The sequence below is a fragment of the Sesamum indicum genome, linkage group LG8 (assembly GCF_000512975.1).
Source record: "Sesamum indicum cultivar Zhongzhi No. 13 linkage group LG8, S_indicum_v1.0, whole genome shotgun sequence".
In the NCBI taxonomy this organism is placed as follows: domain Eukaryota; kingdom Viridiplantae; phylum Streptophyta; class Magnoliopsida; order Lamiales; family Pedaliaceae; genus Sesamum; species Sesamum indicum.
This window is the reverse complement of record NC_026152.1, coordinates 10,864,964-10,884,680: the sequence shown is the minus strand read 5'-3', so window position 1 is coordinate 10,884,680 and position 19,717 is coordinate 10,864,964. Positions and strand designations below refer to the sequence as shown.

At 36.0% G+C, this 19,717-nt stretch overlaps 3 protein-coding genes across 7 annotated transcripts in view; 2 read left to right on the top strand and 1 right to left on the bottom strand.

Annotated features, from left to right (window-relative positions):
• Positions 2,449–8,123, top strand: LOC105168237 (probable alpha,alpha-trehalose-phosphate synthase [UDP-forming] 10). 4 transcript variants are annotated; one of them, XM_011088233.2, is made up of 5 exons: positions 2,449–2,613; positions 2,873–2,942; positions 4,899–6,933; positions 7,062–7,329; positions 7,488–8,123. In XM_011088233.2, the coding sequence occupies exons 3-5, from the start codon at positions 4,949–4,951 to the stop codon at positions 7,809–7,811; spliced, it is 2,577 nt and encodes an 858-aa protein (XP_011086535.1). In that variant the 5' UTR covers positions 2,449–2,613; positions 2,873–2,942; positions 4,899–4,948; the 3' UTR covers positions 7,812–8,123. The 4 variants fall into 4 exon arrangements, with proteins under 4 accessions (XP_011086535.1, XP_011086536.1, XP_011086538.1 ...); XM_011088234.2 differs by having other exon boundaries at positions 4,814–6,933; XM_011088236.2 differs by lacking the exon at positions 2,873–2,942.
• Positions 12,428–15,797, top strand: LOC105168236. Its single transcript, XM_011088232.2, has 7 exons — positions 12,428–12,857; positions 12,983–13,063; positions 13,192–13,368; positions 14,041–14,211; positions 14,387–14,599; positions 14,676–14,764; positions 14,872–15,797. The coding sequence occupies exons 1-7, from the start codon at positions 12,758–12,760 to the stop codon at positions 15,538–15,540; spliced, it is 1,500 nt and encodes a 499-aa protein (XP_011086534.1). The 5' UTR covers positions 12,428–12,757; the 3' UTR covers positions 15,541–15,797.
• Positions 16,742–19,717, bottom strand: part of LOC105168235 — a 3,887-nt gene continuing 911 nt past the window's right edge. The window contains exons 3-6 of one of the 2 annotated variants that reach the window (XM_011088230.2): positions 19,423–19,587; positions 17,785–17,982; positions 17,454–17,551; positions 16,742–17,377 (exon numbers count right to left, since the gene is read on the bottom strand). In XM_011088230.2, coding sequence (XP_011086532.1) covers positions 16,859–17,377; positions 17,454–17,551; positions 17,785–17,982; positions 19,423–19,587 — 980 coding nt within the window. In that variant the 3' untranslated portion in view covers positions 16,742–16,858. Of the gene's footprint in view, positions 17,382–17,453; positions 17,552–17,784; positions 17,983–19,422; positions 19,588–19,717 lie in introns of both variants that reach the window. The other variant, XM_011088231.2, reaches the window with a different exon arrangement.

Below are 19,717 nucleotides of genomic sequence, written 5' to 3'. Positions count from 1 at the left end.
ATTTTTTGAGATAGTTTAAGTGTAATTAACTTTATATATATTTAGGCTCCATTTACTTCAAGGATCGTATTAAGTGAATAATAGGATTATCCTTTACTAAATCAATAATAAAAAAGCTCTGTATAATTAGTCAAATGTTTACTTATATATATTACCAAAATAGGATACATTCTATCAATTATTTACTTTAATATATCCACATGCTCAGTATAAATAGTCAACTGGATATTACTATTTTACTCTTGTTAACTTTATTTTTCAAAATATTTGAGAAAATATAAAAAATGAAAATGAGGATAGGTAATTTTTTTCGATTGATTGACTCATTATTTTCTATTAAAAAAAATCCTTTAATAACTAAATGTAAAGTTATGAATATGAATAAAAAACAAATATATATATATATATGAATATCTTACTATCCTAAATTTTGTACCGCATTTAATATATTAAGTGGTGTGATAAAATGTAAGGGGCTGAAATGAAATTATCAAACAATACACGTAGTATGAAAAAATAATATAGATTAATTATTTGTCCGACATATATAAGAATATAATTTAGAATAAGCATAATTTTTAAAACCTCTAAAGAAAACAAATTATAATTTAATGTATGATAAAATTAACCTATATAAAACCATATAAGCGAAATTTGGCTTTTAGGACCACCAACCACTAAAGGATTTTTGCTTGAGTAGCACTATCATGTCTTATTCACAATAAACAAGTTTAAGGATGTCTTTATTTAGTATCTTAATTTAGCGATTAAAATTGATGTTTGAAAATAAATTAAAGGTTATGAGCCCGAGTCGATGTGCTGCTCAGTTTATTAAGATATTGATGTCATTATGTACCCACCACTTAAAAAAGAATATCTTTATTTGGATATCTTAGTAATATTAAGAAAATTGTGCTTTTTTATTTATTTACTCTAATTTCACCAATGATAATTGTTCAAGATTTTTGTTACTTACATAAGTAGGTACAATTATGGTAGCACCCCACAAACCCGTCAAAAAAACATGTTTTTACACCAACCAGACGTCAAAAATCAAAGTCTGTCCATGTGGAACTCATCATACACTGTCAAAACATACATTTAATTCCGCCAAGTACTCTAATAAGAATTCGAGCCCACATTATAAAGGTGATAACATTTGATTTTAACCATTAAAACTGCACGAATGATTGATGATTGTTGAAGATTGTGGGCAAAGGGTGTTGTTGTACACTTTTTTTTTTTTTTTATAATAATTAATTTCTTGTCTTGGAGTCAAATTGAATAAGAATTTGGAAACAATGAGTGATTTGCTTATCTAAATTTGACCTAAATTATCCAATTAAAATAATTGAAGGGACTACTTCCACACCTTCTTCAATAAAGGAGGTGTGATAATGAACTGCTTCAAGGATAACTTTTTTAATTAGTACCAATCAACTCTTTTTTTGTTTTTTTCTAATATTATATATTTATTTATTTAAGCAGCTAATTATATGGTGATTAGGTGACCTAAGTACCCTCACTTGTAGCTACATTTTACATTATTAGCTAATTGTCCAATATTTATTTGACAAATAAATACTTTTTGTTTCCTAATTATATATTTGGACAATTACTTTGTGTTTGAGTGAGGTTTAAACTCTTTAAAATATTTTATGAGATATCTGAAAATTTATAAAATATTGTAGAAATATTTGATATATTTAAAACAAATTATAAAATTAAGAAATAAAATATTAGCAATTCCTAAGCTCATCTGAAAAAAAAAATTCTAATTTATTTTTAAAATTTTAATAAATTTTTTCAATTTAAATATAAAATTATTACTATTTTATTTTTTATTCAAGTACTTTTAAAGAAAATTTAATATCTTATTAAATATATGGGTTCGTAAGATTTTAAAATAAGTTCAGCCAAATACAGCCTTAGATTATATTTAAAAAGAAAATTTTGAATTACTTCTTATTAAAAGAATTCGAAATTAATCAATATTAGATAAAATATAATTTACCCCCCCCCCCAACAAAATAGAAAGGAAAAAAAACTTTTTTATTATTTTTTATTATTTTTAATATTTTGGTAAGTAGAAAGAAGACTTGTTTAGAGAAAAAGTAAAAAAAAAAAAAAACACATAATTACAAGAATGGCATTCTGGTAATAAAGTGTAGGGAGAGGGGCAGTTGTGAAAAGGAGGAAAGAGAAAGTGGAAGTTGAGATGCAAACCTTAACCAGGGTTAGTTCAAAGCTAACTTTAGTAAAGAGTAGAAAGTCCGCTCGTCTCTATCCTCTTCTTCTTACTGTATTTTCCACCTCATTTCTATTTATTTTTTATTTTCTTCATTTCAAAAGTCCATCCACGTTTCAGCCTCTTGTACTCTACCCCTCTTAGAGTTGTACCTTTTATCCATCTCGCTGCATTCATTAATTATCCTTATCTCTCTCTCTCTAGAAAACTATATCACTCTCTGCAAAATTCTCATTCGTATTCTCTCTCTCTCTCTCTCTCTTGTTCGGTGCTCTTTGTTATTTCTCTCTCTCTATAACTTCGCGGAGGAAGCAATTCTGGACCGGTCCGCCGGTGCTGACGTGGACGGCGTGTCCCGATCTCCGGTGAGTGGCTTTGTGCTTTGATTTGTGGAACGTTGGGGATTAATTGCGATGTAGAGGTGGAATGGAGATGGAATTAGATGGAAATGATTCGTTGTTGATGTTGTTTTTTATTTGTTTGTTTAGAGTAATATGTTTGAGAATTGGAGTTTGTTCTCCTTGTTCGCCTTGCTTTTTGGGTGTTTGTGTGTATTTTAAAGCGGTGGAGTGAGTTTTGGATTTCCTTTTGATGATTTAAGGTTTTGCTGTTGCCTGTTTATAGGAGTTGGAGGGTTTAAGCTTCGTCAGAGTCTCTCCAGGTTGATTAGTAATCGTTGTGATTTGTTGTTAAGGTAAAAGATATCTGGTCACTTTTTGGTGCAGTTTTAAAGCCATAAATGTTTGTTTGACTTGTTGATGAGTCTATGGTTTCTGGTAAATCTTGTCATAGAATTGTGAATCTGTCATTTTTGTATTGATTTATGCAAGGACTTTGGCGCAGAATCCGTGTTAGATACACACACGCACGCGTACAGTTGCATATAAATATATTGACACATACTATTATGTACTCTTTTCTAAATTTAGTTGGAACTTGGGGAAATGTAGCAGTATAACTTCTGATATAATCCATTTTCTGGCTAAAGCTTAAAGCTTTAGCTTCATTCCTGTGTTATAAATGTATGTGGAAGGCTCTTATGATTTTTGCTGATGTCTGAAGAAGAGAACACAAGATACTGCATGCTGATACGACCTTTTCATTTAAGTGTAAAAGTAGAAATGTTTAAGCACGTCATCAAAAAGATCATCCGTGCTGCTATGATTCTGTTACATGCTCGTGCATCTTTTGCGGCGATGGTTGGATTTTTGCTGCTAAGAAGATTGGGTACATGGATTACACGACAAAGCTTACGTAGTTATGACATTCTTTATTGGCTGAAAATCATTTGCTATTAATGATTGTGTGCCTATTGTTTGTTTCCAGGTATTATGTCAGTCCACTGACGACTTCTGAGTGTGCTTGATATGTTAATTTGAAAACTAAGATGCTGTTTTAATAATTTCCTAGTATGATTGCAGCTGCTGAAATATCAAATTACGAAAGTTAATAATCTATAGTTTGCTTTTTAAATTTACTTCAGCGAGTTTCATTGTCCTGAAGATCTTCAATTAGACAACTATATTGTGCATGGATAAAATAAATGTGGATTCACTGATAATCCAGGACAATATGATGGGGTTCAACTTCACAATGTTTTTAGTTCACTTTGGTTGAACTTACTGATGTTAGGGTGCAAATTTAAGAATTTCAGTGCTCAATTAACTTCTTATATAATAATTTCTCTAATATGGACAGGAGTAGATACACTAATGATAATCTAGGAAAGATCGGACGTCACACCTGTTGCACACTACTTGGAATTAGTCGTGCCCGTGCAATGCTCTTAAGCCAGAGGAGACTTGAGAGTCAAGTGCCTCTCTGGATATTGGTTATGCTGCACATTAGATGTGCATAATCTTACTTTGATACTTGAAACCTGTTTTTTCTCCCTGCGCGATACTTTTAACTTCTATATATTTTAATGAACCTCAGCTGTTACGGACCTGAACCCTTCATTGGGGTGGTTCATTTATTGGCTTTCATATATCATCTTCTCGTTCTTAAAAGTTCTGAGGCGTATCCGGCATTGTATTGGTTTAGCCCATTCACGTTTGTTCACATGTATGCTCCATGCTCCTCTTTGCGTTTCATTCCGTACTTGTGCATGTTTCATGACTTTCTGTGCATGACATCAAATGGCAACTTGTTTTTTCTCTCTACATCTTCATTTCATGCGAAAAGAACATGTTTCACAAGTTTAGCTGTTTTGATTTTTTCTTTTTTCACGAGTTTAGCTGTTGTTTAAAGTGCTTTAGAAAGAATCGTCTCTGTTTTCGTATCTTCTTTTCTTTTTCGTTTCTTTTTGTGCTGTCTCTGTGTCTGTTTTGTTGGTTCTTTATTGCTTCTAGTTCATTTCACACTCTCATCTGTAAATATGTGGTGGTAACTTTTGCAATTGAAATGGAAAGTCATTTGTGGTGACTCCATGCAACATCCAATTTTTTCTTCATTTTGTCATGTATGGTTTTTTTTCTGAATTCTCTTGCAGTGCATTTGCACTAATGAGATCAGTTGGATACTTGACTTTTATGTAACTCATTTTAATTATGATCTTACCTTCAGTGATCCAGACACTGGACCCCGTTTTGCTTTAGGCCTGTTGATACATTTATTCTGGCAGCTCTTTACTTTTTTCCTGGAAGTGCAGTTGCTTGGAGTCCAGTGCTTGAAGAATTTTAGTGAGAGTAACCCCTTATTATGATGGCATCAAGATCATGTGGAAATTTTTTGGACTTGGCTTCTGGCGGAATGCTGGATGTTTCCCAAACTCCTAGAGGTCTTCCAAGGGTCATGACTCTTCCTGGCATTATATCTGATGGTAATGGGAGCAGTGATGCAGACTCAGATAGCACATCGACTGTATGCCGGGAACGGAAAATCATAGTGGCAAACATGTTACCTTTGCAGGCCCAAAAGGATCCTGCAACTGGTAAATGGCGCTTTAGTTTGGATGAAGATTCGATATTGTTACAATCAAAGGATGGATTTTCACCTGAGACTGAGGTCATATATGTTGGATCTCTCAAAGTAGAAATAGACCCCAATGAGCAGGAAGAAGTTGCACAGAGACTTCTAGATGACTTCAACTGCGTACCCACTTTTCTTCCTCTTGATATCCAGAAGAAGTTCTATTATGGTTTTTGTAAGCAACAGCTCTGGCCTCTGTTCCATTACATGCTTCCTATGTGCACGGATCATGGAGATCGCTTTGACAGACAGCTCTGGCAGGCTTACGTGTCTGCAAATAAGGTTTTTGCTGATAAGGTCATGGAGATAGCCAATCCAGAGGATGATTTCATCTGGATTCATGATTACCATCTCATGGTACTCCCTACATTTCTAAGGAAGCGCTATAATAGAGTCAAGCTTGGGTTTTTTCTTCACAGCCCATTTCCTTCGTCAGAGATATACAGAACACTGCCCGTTAGAGATGAAATTCTGAAAGGATTATTGAATTCTGATTTAATAGGTTTCCATACATTTGACTATGCTCGTCATTTCCTGTCTTGTTGTGGTAGAATGCTAGGCCTGGACTATGAATCTAAGAGGGGGCATATTGGACTGGATTACTTTGGCCGTACAGTGTATATAAAGATTCTCCCAGTAGGTATTCACATGGGTAGACTGGAATCTGTGTTGAATCTGCCCTCTACATGCAATAAAGTCAAAGAGATCCAAGAACAGTTCAAGGGCAAGAAAGTGATTCTTGGAGTTGATGACATGGATATATTTAAAGGCATCAGTTTGAAGTTGCTAGCTTTTGAACAGCTCTTGGAGCAACAGAAGGAGTTGCAGGGAAAGCTAGTGTTGGTTCAAATAGTGAATCCGGCGAGGAGCTCTGGAAAAGATGTCCAAGAAGCCAAAAAGGAAACATACTTAACTGCTAAAAGAATTAATGAGGTTTATGGGTGTGATGATTATGAACCTGTGATTTTGATTGATCGTCCTGCACCTCGCGATGAGAAGACTGCCTATTATGCTATAGCAGAATGCTGCATAGTTAATGCAGTGAGGGACGGAATGAACTTGGTCCCGTATAAATATATAGTTTGCAGGCAGGGTTCGTCTAGTATGGATCAAGCTATGGGTATAAAACCAGATTGTCCAAGGACTAGCATGCTTGTTGTGTCGGAGTTTATTGGTTGCTCACCATCTTTAAGTGGGGCAATTAGGGTGAATCCGTGGGACATTGATGCTGTTGCTGAGGCCATGAACACAGCAATCACCATGCCTGATGCAGAAAAGCAATTGCGGCATGAGAAACACTACCGTTATGTTAGTTCTCATGATGTAGCTTATTGGGCTCGCAGCTTCATGCAGGACTTGGAGAGAGCTTGCAAGGATCACTATGATAAGCGTTGTTGGGGCATTGGCTTAGGCCTGGGTTTCAGAGTCCTATCACTTTCTCCAAGTTTTAGGAAGTTATCAGTTGATCACATTGTCTCAGCATATAAAAGGACAAGCAGAAGAGCGATATTTCTGGACTATGATGGTACTGTTGTATCTCAATCCTCCATGGTCAAATCCCCTAGCCCTGAAGTGGTGAATGTGCTCAATGCTCTGTGTAATGATCCTAATAACACAGTGTTCATTGTTAGTGGGAGAGGAAGGAGTTCATTAAGTGATTGGCTTGCTCCATGTGAAAAATTGGGACTGGCTGCTGAACATGGATTTTTTCTGAGGTAGTCAACACTTTCAAATTTTCTGCTTATATTAGCTTCTCTTTGTAGAATTCTTTTCTATCTTTTTGGGTTCTTTTTTTTTTTTAAAAAAAAATGTAACTCATGATCATCATGTCCTTTTATTTCAGGTGGGACAAAACTTCTGAATGGGAATCGTTAGCTGCTGATCTTGATTGGAAAGAAATTGTGGAGCCTATTATGAAACTGTACACAGAAGCAACTGATGGATCCAGTATGGAAGTTAAAGATAGTGCATTGGTGTGGCATCATCAGGATGCTGACCCTGACTTCGGCTCCTGTCAGGCCAAGGAACTCTTGGATCATTTGGAAAATGTTCTTGCAAATGAACCTGCTGTTGTTCGGAGGGGACAGCATATTGTAGAAGTAAAACCACAAGTATGTTCCTCCATCCCCCTCTCTCTCTCTCCCCTCTCTACCCCCCCGCGCCCCGCGTCCCCCTGCTCTCTCTCTCTCTCTCTCTCCCTCACACACACACACACATACACATATGTAGAGGCATGCTTAGATTTCCATTGATGCATCTTTATCTGTAGGGAGTGACCAAAGGCTCAGTTGCTGAGAAGGTTCTCTCAATGTTGGCCAGTAATGGGAAGGCACCAGATTTTGTTGTGTGTATTGGAGATGATAGATCGGACGAAGATATGTTCGAGAGCATACTGAATGCTGTCTCTAGTTCATCCCTTCCTGCTGTTCCAGAGATCTTTGCTTGCACTGTTGGGCAAAAGCCAAGCAAGGCGAAATATTATCTTGACGATACTGGCGATGTCGTGAGACTGCTTCGAGGTCTCGCCAATGCCTCGAACCCGAAGCCTCGAGACAGTGCCCAATTCCAGGTTTCATTTGACAGTGTCTTCTGACAAATGTAAGGTAGGTTTATGTAAATTGTTGTGCTTTTTGGGAGACTCCTCTTCTGCTGACCAGGAAAAAGAAAATTTGACCAAAATATTAACTTAAATAGGATGTGGAAACTGGACTACAGTTGTTTTTTGGTTCTCTCCAGGTCCTCGGTGGGCTGTGGATCTTTAGTATAGTGTCTTTAAAGTGTAGTTTTGCGGATATGTCCATATAGTGGCTGCCTTAATTTGATTAGTTGGCACCATTACATTGTATAGTCAACATTGCTTCTCTAATGTAATTCTAATTTGAGTCGTGATTTTGGCTTGTTTATATGCTAATTGTGATCGATAAAGTAGACCTATTTTGCACATTAGATGATGAGGATACCTTCTTAGTGCTGGTATATATATATATATATATATATGGATACTTATACCATAGAGAACTCGCTCTATGCTGCTAGATCATGTAATTATGATGTAAACCATAGCAGTGAAAAATAATCTGTGGTGTGCATCATTCCTTAACAATATAAAAACGGTCATTCAACTCTAAAAGGGGGTTAGGTGGATGTTCCAGGGTCGAGAAGTGAATGTATATGCATGATAGATCTTGCATGGATGATGGTTTTGCAGATTGATATATCTTGTTTTTGAGCGAGTAGATTGTGTAGTTAGATGAGTTAAGAGTGTAATAATTAATATTCATATTAGACAGCATAATGACCCATAGGGTCGGATGATTATGGTGCACTGAAATTTCAAGTGAGAATTACCTAAAAGTTGGAATCTGGTTGGATACAGCTGTGAGGACTGAGAACATGACTGCCCAACTGGGCATCGTTATCTCAAAATTACATATTGTTGATTTGAAATCCGTGATATGCAAGAACTGGAAGTGGGCGAGGGAGTCGCACGCACAATCATTCCACCCTATCTTCAGGGTTGAGATTTTCCGACCGGGATTGCATTGATTGATAATTATTTTTGAATTGCAAATTGATTGCAATCATTAATGTAAAATATCTGTATTTAATAACCATTAATGACCATAACAATTATAACACTTACTATTAAAATAGAATAATATTCTACATGTTGATGAGATTTGAATTGAGTCTCAACTTCGAACTAGCCATCATTGGTGAATTAATTGATAATTACATTCATGAAGTCTGTATATAGGACTCAGATGCACCAATAACAAATCATTAATTACAACGAAGAACCTTGTTGTATTGCTTATGTAATATATATAGTCTGTTAGAATAAGAGTACTACATTACTGATAATAAGTAACATACAATATACGAGACAAACAACCCTTTACACCACACGATCTCCTCAAATGTGTGTACGCTAACAAAATCAAGAAATGATCCACACTCACTGTTCACTCGTCCATTGGGAATGTATTTGGGAAAGATATGTAAGAAAATCTGCCAAGCACTACTATTCACTGGGAAAATCTTTTTTCGTAAAGTTACGAAGTTACCACATAATTGGTGGACAAGCTGACGAGGACAGCGGCGGGGGCAGACGGAGTGAACCGTTTCACGGCGCCCTGGCTGTCTTTCTCTCTTGTCTGAGAAAGGAAGAAGCTGGGAGGAGGTTACAGTGTGAGACAAAAACTATCATATTATGATGATCCCATCCATCACATGAAAAGGGGATGAAATAAGGGTGCAATGTTTCTTTGTTACTTAGATGTCCTTTTATAAAGCAAGTACTGCATCCGGACCACTACCACTACCACTACCACTACCAACCCGCATTCAGTACTTGTACTAGTTTGAGTTTTAAGTTTAGATATGCCATTTGTGTTTACGCAAAATTCTTATTCAAATAAAATTTGATCTAATCCAATTAATTATATACTTATTATATTATTATTCATTTTTCTTGAATTTTATATTAATTACATAATAAGTCTATTATACTTATCATATAATTAATTTTAATTTTGCTAAATTCGATCGAAATTAGAATTTTTTTATGTTCGAATGACTCTGCTAAGTCAACTCCCCTGTTACGTGTTCGTAACAAAATCGGAAAGTTTTAATTCGAATCAAGTCTGATCATACTATAGTTTATTATATGATAACATATTTCTTGTTTATTGTTTAGTATTCATATTATGTATATATATGAAAATAATGTGTATATTTCATGTGTATTCATATATAATTCTTAAATATAATATTTGTTTATAATTTAAATGATAATATAAGATGATTAAAACTTTTTTAATCTTTTTAAAAATTGAAACATGTAGATATAAAATTGTGAAGGCCCAATACAAAAAGTCGATGCTTTTAGTAGCACGTGAGTCCTCCATTATTTCACCAAATAAAAAACACGCAATCTTCCAAAAATAAAATTAATTTTGGATCTACATAATTGGACATTACCTCACCCTCCATCCCATATGACATTGACAACCAATAATTTCATGCCAACAACAAAATAACATGGACGAATTTCTCAAATTCCTTTGTTTTTATGTCGCATGTTTTTTCTAAAATTTGATGTAATTATATGCGGATCTATTGTAGTTTAAAAAATTATATTTAATATCCGTGAGTCTTTTTTTGCGTTCAGATAAATTTAGATCTCTCAAAATTTGCAAAAAAATTGAATAAAAATTCATAATTACCCCCCAGTTGACTTATTCAGATTTATTGCATGTCAAATAAGTATTTTATGACCAAAATATCCTTATTTCAACAAAAAAAGTTAAATGAAAATTCATTTTTACCTTGATTGACTTGTTCAGACTTATTGTAAGCCAAATAAATATTTTATGAAAAATTGCACTCATAAGGGTGAAGATACATCTCTTTGCATGCATTAGCGTATAAAAGATATATAAAAATAGTTTAGTTAGAAAAGATTTAGTTGACCTACAATAAATTGGTAATAAGCAATCGAGGGTAACATGAATTTTCATATAATTTTTTTGTTGATATTAGCAAATTCAGTAAATTTACTAATAGATGTACCTATTTGTTGGATGTAAACAAACGTCAAAAGTATTAAATATAATTTTTCAAATCACAATAAATTTACATATAATTACATCAAATCTCATAAAAAGACATGTACTATCCCAAAAAAAAAAAAATCATTTCTTTCTAATTTCTACTAAATTATTAACTTTCCAACCCATAATTTTGAACTTGTTTCTTTTGAGGCTTCCTACATTTGCCTATTTAGCAACAGAAAGCTAAAATAGGCAGTGAATGAGTAAAAATGGGCCTATCCTTGACCCAAACCAAAAGGTGAGATTGAGAATAAAGTAACTGGGCCACTGTCTGTAGGCCCACTTTCTTTCAATGTTACCTTGTCCCTCTCTTGGTGGGGGACTCCCTCAAATAATAATGCTCAATATTACTAAATTATTATGTTCACAATCAAAGTAAACTTTTTATTATTTTTTATAGAAACAATGGGTTGTTGAGAAATTATTGCATTATTCATAATATTAATTGAAAAAATTATTTGTTAAGTTGATTTAATTTTCCATATTCCATAACCTCTTAATTGTGAAGCAATTCGAATTTTCTACTAAATTATATTTCATGTTTTATTTAATATGTACACGTTGCATGTCCAATACTATGTCAATTGGTATATTTAAAGGAATATTTTTATATGCATAAATTTTATATCTATACTATTTATTAAGTAGCAAAGCTTTAAAATGACTTATTTTTTATAAGTGAAATGTGTGTTTACGTTCACTTGATTTTCTCAATAATTTTCTATTTACATGCACAGATCGAGTATATTTCAATCATTAATATTAAATATAATACGAGACATAACAGAAGATTGGGGCGAAGAAAGCGAGAGGAATTTTACCATTTAAGATTCTTGTAGATAATCATTGATTAAAGGCAAATTACTGATAATAGATCCTTGGAACTATTGCCCCACCTCATAATTATTGATTCTTGCATATTTCTTAAGGTAATAAATGATATTTTGGACAAACATAAATAAGCTGTATTTTTCCTTCTTTTTTTTTTTCACTTTGTTGGAATGTTAATAAAAGCACCTAAATTTGAGAATTTATTTGAAATTGCCAAAAAAGAAAAGTGGTGCTTACTGTATTTAGTATAGAATCTAGTCTACCTGATCACTGTACCACCACCCATGCCTTCCTATGATGTAATAACCACATTTTCTTTTTCTATTATTTCTTTAATTTGGTGGGATTTAAATTTAATTTAATAATTTTATACGCCAGTACATTAAAATAATAATGAATTATTTATTATCGAAAAAGTCGTGTTTTTGACTCACTCTTGCTGCATTAGTAGATAATTTGCAGGTATATATGGTTTCAAATGTTTTGCCCTGCATTTTTGTATTAATACGAAAATTGTATTGATGAATAATTTGTAAATAATATTATGTGTTCTGATTTATGATTATGAATGAAATCAAAATTACTTTTTTTTTTTTTGGAAAAAGTAAAAATATTATTTGCATTTTATGTTGCAAGATTTATAGTTCACCCACCAACCATTGTGTAAGATTACAACAATTTTCACACACATCACACACACTGTAGCAGCATATGATTCTGTTGGCTGTTAATCAGTGGCCCTCCACCACTCCACTCTCCACACCACCCAACCACTGTACTCCTTTATTTCTCTCTCTCTCTCTCTTGTCTCTTTCATTTCTCTCTCTCTCTCTTCTCAACCATTTCTCACTCACTCGCTTCTTCACTCCCTTCAAAAAAATCCATCACTTTTTTTTTTTTTTTTTTCTTTCCTTCGGTCTTCCCTTTTCTTTTGCTCTTTTTCATCAAGAATCTCAAAAACCCACGGAAACCTTTCACCCCTTCTTCCTTTTTCTCCTAGGGTTTTGATTTCGGGCAATGCTGAGCTCCAGCCTCCGTTTTTGAACTGGTTTTTTTTACTTCCATTTTTTTGCCTTGAAAAAGAATCTTGAAAATGGCATTTAAAATGGGGAAAAACGTTCTTGTGCTGCTCTTCAGTCTTCTTCTCCTTTTTGGTGGTGTTTGCTCTGTTTCTGTGCCGTCCTCACCTGCCAGTAAGTGTCTATACACATACACATTGTATGTTTGTATGCTCTTAACAGACGCTGTGTTTCTGAGTTCTTGAATCTTCTCCCATTTGATCTGTTCTGAAGATTGTTTGTATTTATGTTTTGGGCAGGAATTGTTAATGGGTTTTTCTCAAATGCATTTTCCATGCTGATGAAATGGGTTTTATCGCTCAGGGCCACAACCAAAACTGGTAAACATCTCATTTTCTCATCAACTGTTCTTGAAATTGTCTTTTTTTTGAAAAAAAAAATCCTGTCTTGTTCTTTGAATTTAATGGAAATGTGATTCATTGTGGTGGCGGCACACGTGATTCTGCAGCAATAACAGGGCGTCCAATGATGAAGTTTGAAGGTGGGTATAATGTAGAGACTGTGTTTGATGGCAGCAAGCTTGGGATTGAGCCTTACTCTCTTGAAGTTCTTCCTGATGGGGACCTTCTCATTCTGGATTCAGCTAACAGTAATCTTTACAAGATTTCCTCCTCTTTGTCCTTGTGTAAGTTTCTAGGACTTGTGTTCTACTTTTTGTTCTGTTTCCTGTCTGTGCTTCCTCAGATCATGTAGTTTTGGTTGTAGGATATTAAAAATTGAGTGGATTTTTGATGTGTTTGTCCAGAATTAGAGGTTCATCTGCTGATGCTGATACTAAGCTGGGCTATTCCGGAATCCCACGTTAATTATGTTACTTTTGGCTGCATGTTACTGAAAATGATGTATGATGATGAACTAACTTCAGTTCTAGTGACATCACTCGTGTATTTTTGGAATTCCTGAACTGAAAATGATTCTGTATTTGGCATTTTGTAATATGCAGATATATCCTTTTAGTCTCTTGGAGCCTGACTGCTTTCCAGTGTTGCTTCTTTGTGAAAACAAAGAACCAGCAACTCCATCATATGGAAAGGTGTTATAGGATAGAGTAAAAATTGGTGATGAATATAGGTTTACGCAGGGAACAGAGTAAAACTGGAGAATGGTTTGATTCTTGATTGTGAATTGCATGAATATATTGCCACAGATTGTCGTTTGGCATAGAAATCTCCTCTGTTTTGTAGTTCCAGTGTTTGAGATCTGGTGGTTGTATTTTCGGTGGAGTCATTTTTCTCCCTCTGTTTCGTTGCGTGTTATTGAGGTGGATGCTAACTTTAATAATACTTTGAAATTGTAGACAGCAGGCCGAGGTTGATTTCAGGGTCTGCAGATGGATACTCTGGACATGTGGATGGGAAATTGAGGGAAGCAAGGATGAACCATCCAAAGGGGCTCACAGTCGATGATAGAGGAAACATATACATTGCTGACACAGATAACATGGCAATCCGGAAGATTAGTGATACAGGTGATTCTTCTTCATTCATGTTTGAGCCGATATGGGAAGATAGTTCTTCAACTTGCTCATTTTGATACCAAGAACAACTTTGAACATTCTTGCATTCTTTTTTTTCCTTATCTTGTTGCCTTAATCATGATGCTGCGTATTCTTCAATTTTGGGTCTTGTGAAACCTTATCTTAGGGGTCACAACAATTGCTGGAGGCAAACGGGGTCGCGGAGGTGGGCATGTGGACGGACCAAGTGAAGATGCAAAGTTTTCAAGTGATTTTGATGTTGTATATCTTGGAAGCAGCTGCTCCCTCCTTGTTATTGATCGTGGAAACAAGGCAATTAGGGAGATTCAACTCCACTTCGATGATTGTGCTTATCAGTATGGAAGTGGTTTTCCCCTCGGTATGATAAGCAACACAATATTTCGTCTTCATTATGTTCTAGCACTCATACTCATTATCCTATGAATGTGCTGCAGGAATTGCTGTGCTTATAGCTGCTGGCTTCTTTGGCTATATGCTAGCTTTGCTTCAACGTCGGGTTGGCTCGATCATATCTCCTCAAGATGTGAGTTAATCCACTTTGCACTACAACCTACTGTAAAGTTCATCTGGGAGTTCTTTTTACCGATGGTTTGATGATCTGGTTTTTACCTCATCTTGTTTGTTCTGTAGGACCAGGAAGCAATGAAAGAGAGCGTTTCCCCGAGCCCGTATCAGAAGCCATTGAAGTCATCACTGCGGCCACCACTGATCCCAAACGAAGATGAGCAGGAAAAACAAGAAGAAAGCTTTCTGGGATCTTTAGGCCGGCTGGTCGCACAAGCCGGAGAATCTGCTGCAGAAATTTTGGGAGGAGTGTTTCCAATCTTCAAGAAGAAACCATCAAACCATCAATACCGAAGCCAAAATCACTATCAGCAACAGTCCAAGTATTCAAATACTTGGCCGGTTCAGGACAGTTTTGTTATACCAGACGAAGATGAACCTCCTTCCATCGAAACCAGGACTCCTACTCCCAAGAAAACCTACGCCTTCATGACCAAAGACTCTGAAAAAATGCAACAGCTTCGACAGAGTCGTGCTTTCTACTCTGGATGGGACGGTGAACTTCAAAAGCACCAACAAACCAAGAAACACCAACACCATCACCAGTATCATTCATCGCCACCACAAACTTACTACGAGCAAAGCTCTGAGAAAACCAACGAGATAGTGTTTGGAGCTGTGCAGGAGCAAGACAAACAGCGAGAAACTATGGTGATAAAGCCTCTGGACCACGGGATTCCTCTGTACGACCATCAAAAGCTTCGTTCTCGAGCCAGCTGCATGCATGGACGTTGATCCTTTGTGATTAAAAACAGTTCTTTAATCTCTCAAGATTACTTGTTGATGATGGCTTAAACTCAAGAATTGTGGGGTATAGCTAGCTGCAAATTATATAGTATTAATACATGTTTGGAGAGTGGAAATCCTGTTTTTTTTCCATTAGGACAGTGCCATATTCACCTTGTAGCTGTTGAAACATATTGTCACCAGTCCTACGAAAATGGGCAGAAACAACTTCAATTTTCCTCTCTCAAATTCTCTTTCTTACTTCATATCTTCTCTATTTACTTGAATCTCTTCTTCCCATTTTCCCATTTTCAAATATGGCTTTTAGACATCATCTGCAGCCACTGCTTCCTAGAAACTCCTTACCCAAAGACAAGAACCTTAAAAGCTGTTTATTTAAACACAACTTGCTGGAGAAGGTCAGCAGATCCAATGTTGCTACGCAATTCAATATTGGCTGCTAAGTAAATAAAAACTGCCTCTACAGCGTGGATACAGACATTCATATATTAAAAATATTGTTGTGCAAGAATGTCTGCAGATTTCAATTTCTGTTTGGTTTATTTGAGATGAGTGGAGTATCGTGTTGTACCAAAATGAGGATCCGAGGCACATGTGCACGTGACCATGTAACGGCAAATAAACTAACGGTAGAGACACACTAAGTGTACTGTATTATAATATAGTCCCGTTTGGTTGAGTTGATTACACTGTATATTACATACGTATTGTATAATCAATTAATCGCGCGGATTGTTTAATTTCTTGCAATTATATGTGGATGGCCGAGGACGGATCCTGCTTTCTGCTTCAACTTAAAAGTGATGAATTATTGATGGTTTTGGAAAACGTAATTATAATGACGATTTTTTCACACTCGTGTGCTTAAATCTTTGAAAACTAAAATTTAAAAAAAAAATTATAACAAGGTCTTTTGAAATTTAATATAATTATAAATATTTTTAATTATTTAAAAATCATTAATACTTCTGATGTTTGACGAAGCTATATAATTCTTGAATGAAAGAACGAACTTATCCACTTTGCCAAATTGTATATTTTTAAAATAAGAATAAGAAATTGTAAACAAGGCGAACGAGATGGACTTGAAACAAGTCCCGAAATAGTATCTCAAAATTGCAAAAACCAAGAAGCTGAGAAAGATTTTGATATGGTTTTTTCATCCTGCGTCTAATTTGGACTTGAAACATCAAGGACGAAGCAAGCTGCATAGAGATACATTAGAAACCATCAATTCTATTCATTACAAACAAGATAAATACTTACACGAATATGCAGCAGGAAATAAAAATGCTGACATCTTTTTTCATCTCCGCTTGACTAAGCCCAAGCCGGGCTGTGTCGACCGCGGTGAAAAAACTCTAGTCGCTTCCTCTTCGAAATTCATGAGATTTGCTAATATCATTTTGTCTATCTTTTCGGGCTTGCCTGAGGAAACATCAGTGGTTTCTTTTTCCTCCTCCTGCTCGACTAGTTCGTTAGCATTTACAAGTGAAAACACCCCTCCATCAAAAGTCAGTAAATCTTTTAATTGATCATCTGCCTCCGACGACATGATTACATTACTACTACTGCTGCTGCTTACTTCATCAAGGTCTAATAAAGATACTGATTTTTCACAGGTCCTACGAGATTCCATCAACATAGGTCTAACCATGAGAGATAAATAAGAGAGGACCAACAAAATGATCTGATGGAAAAGCAAGTACGCGGTTGATTTAACAACTGCGTTTCTGATGTCGGAGCAGAGCATCACTATTTGTCTCTCCAGACTCATTAGGCAAGGTGTCCATGTCCAGGTGGGATGATGAGGTGCGAGCCCTTCCTGTCTACAAAGTATCATTAGATGATGGTGGTTATTCATGTTGCATATTTGACAATAACATATTAGGCACACTTACATATGGGATAACATATGGGTGAATCACAAAACCAACAATTAGGCCAAATAAGCAAGAAAGTCCGAGACCAAGAAGCCAAGCCGAGGTGCTTCCCAGAACTGCATGAGGATAAGAATTACATATTACTTCACATAAAATCAATACCTTAAGGCAGAAACGAAAGTCTTTACGGGTTAGCGAGACTACACCACTAATAACAGTTTGGAAATGTGCATGTGTTAATCATGTACAGCACAGAAACAAGAGTTGGAGAACTTGTCTGTGTCATGTCGTTTGAGGAACAATTTAATAAACTCAGCAAAATTCTCCTCAAAAAGATTCCAATGCTTACCAGACCCAGAATGCCTTGTGCAATCTGCTGTTTTCAAATTTATTTGACGGACTAATCTGTTACCATGGTCAGAGATCATTAAAGCACATCTTTGGGCAATGAAGGTCAGCTCAAAATCATCCGAAAATGATGCATCCTTTCCAGGTCCATCCGTACGACCAGCTTTTTGTGAATAACCTCCAGCAATAGTGGACACACCTACCAATACGTCATCAATCAAGAAACAGAGTTTGAGAACGACTTGCAAGAGAATAATTCTAATAGTGCAGCAGTTTTTTTTATTTTAGAATGGAGTGGTGCTTGTTGGATGCTTGACAACAAGATATAGCAACAAGCATATCAATGAAACCTTATACAGACACCTACGCCTGGAGATGTGGTCCAATGTCCAATGCATGAGCGGTTATTGGGAGCTTTTCCCAAATAAAGAACCTTTCTCAATGATGGTAAACCAATGTACATTCAACAGCAAGATAATTAATTGGAGATGGGCAACGGTTAGAGAAAATCGAAGGACTTGACCCGGCGTGAGCACTCTAACACTCAAGTTAGATCGTTATATAAAGTAGGTTGTATATCTGAATGAATAGTAGAGATGAGCTTAGTGATTAATTAACTTAGCCATCTTAAATGCCGGGGTCTTTATACTTAGGACCAGTTTTACGGATCACACTGGTTTGTCAAGGCGATACTGCCATGTGTCCTTCATCCCTTATTTGCGTATGTGCCTGGTGGGCCTTTACCTCTGTAAGCCCACATCACCCCCAAAATATTTTGGGCTCAGTTTAATGTGTTGGGCCACGCTTATTTTATCCACATCATCTACTCCCCCAAGTTTAGATATTCTAGGTCGGGACATCGTCAGAATACAAGGTCCATGTATTTATAGACTTAAGAAGGAAGCAAAGAGTGACCTCAGCAAAAGGTACAAGACAAGACGTTTGAAATTCTGACTAGGTAAGCGAAAAGACGCCAGCCGCAAAACTTAAAAGTTCAAATATTCTGACAATGTCCCGATGTAGAATATCTTAACTTGGGAGTAGATGATATGGATAAAATAAGCGAGGCCCAACACATCAAACCAAGCCCAAAATATTTTGGGGGTGATATGGGCCTGCAGAGGTAAAGGCTAAGGAGGCCCACCAGGCATATAGACTAGCAGAAAAAAGGGTTGAAGGACACATGGCAACATCGCCTTGACAGACCAGTGTGAAGTGTGATCCGTATAACTGGTCCTAAGTATAAAAACTTTGGCATGTAAGATAGCTAAGGTAATTAATCCCTAAGCTCATATCTACTATTCACTCCAATATATGACCTACTTTATAACGACCTAACTTGAGCGTCGGAGTGCTCACGCCGGGTAAATCCGACTCGTGCTTCTCTGCGCAGGACCCAAGCTCGTTCCCCAAATCCCGAGCCCAGACGTCAGACACTAGCAGACCTCTGGAGATCGGCCCCGTCAGTAATTATCAAAACATAAATAGTTAGCAATGCCTCGTAAACTTGTAACAGTACTATGAAGTAAATGCTTGGATATCACGTGGAAAGCAGCTCTTTTTAACTAACAAGTAGGTTGAACTTTAATATGGGTGAAACTATGTACTGTTTGTTTAAATACGCTTCTGATATACTTACGTGACTTGGTGATCTTCCTGATTGCATGGTTACGCTGGTCCGCAACATAAACATTACCACTGAAATCCACCGCAAAACTCCTGGGCTTATTGAACCTTGCCAAACCCAACTCACCATCCGTATAACTATGCTCGCCATTTCCCACCAGCCTCTGCATCTCCGTCTCTAATCACAGGTAATATATACTGTGTAAAGTTCAACTTCTTTTTTAAGCACTCAGAACCCAGAAGCATAAAACTGATTATGACATAAAACTTCCTTATTCATCTATCACTATCACAAAACACCAGGACAG

Coding starts and splice junctions, on each gene's coding strand:
- LOC105168236 (XM_011088232.2), top strand. CDS start 12,758: ATGGCATTTAAAATGGGGAAAAACGTTCTTGTGCTGCTCTTCAGTCTT. Junction 13,369..14,040: donor TTCCTCCTCTTTGTCCTTGT/GTAAGTTTCTAG, acceptor TTGAAATTGTAG/ACAGCAGGCCGAGGTTGATT. Junction 14,212..14,386: donor CCGGAAGATTAGTGATACAG/GTGATTCTTCTT, acceptor ACCTTATCTTAG/GGGTCACAACAATTGCTGGA.
- LOC105168237 (XM_011088236.2), top strand. CDS start 4,949: ATGATGGCATCAAGATCATGTGGAAATTTTTTGGACTTGGCTTCTGGC. Junction 6,934..7,061: donor GAACATGGATTTTTTCTGAG/GTAGTCAACACT, acceptor CTTTTATTTCAG/GTGGGACAAAACTTCTGAAT. Junction 7,330..7,487: donor TTGTAGAAGTAAAACCACAA/GTATGTTCCTCC, acceptor CTTTATCTGTAG/GGAGTGACCAAAGGCTCAGT.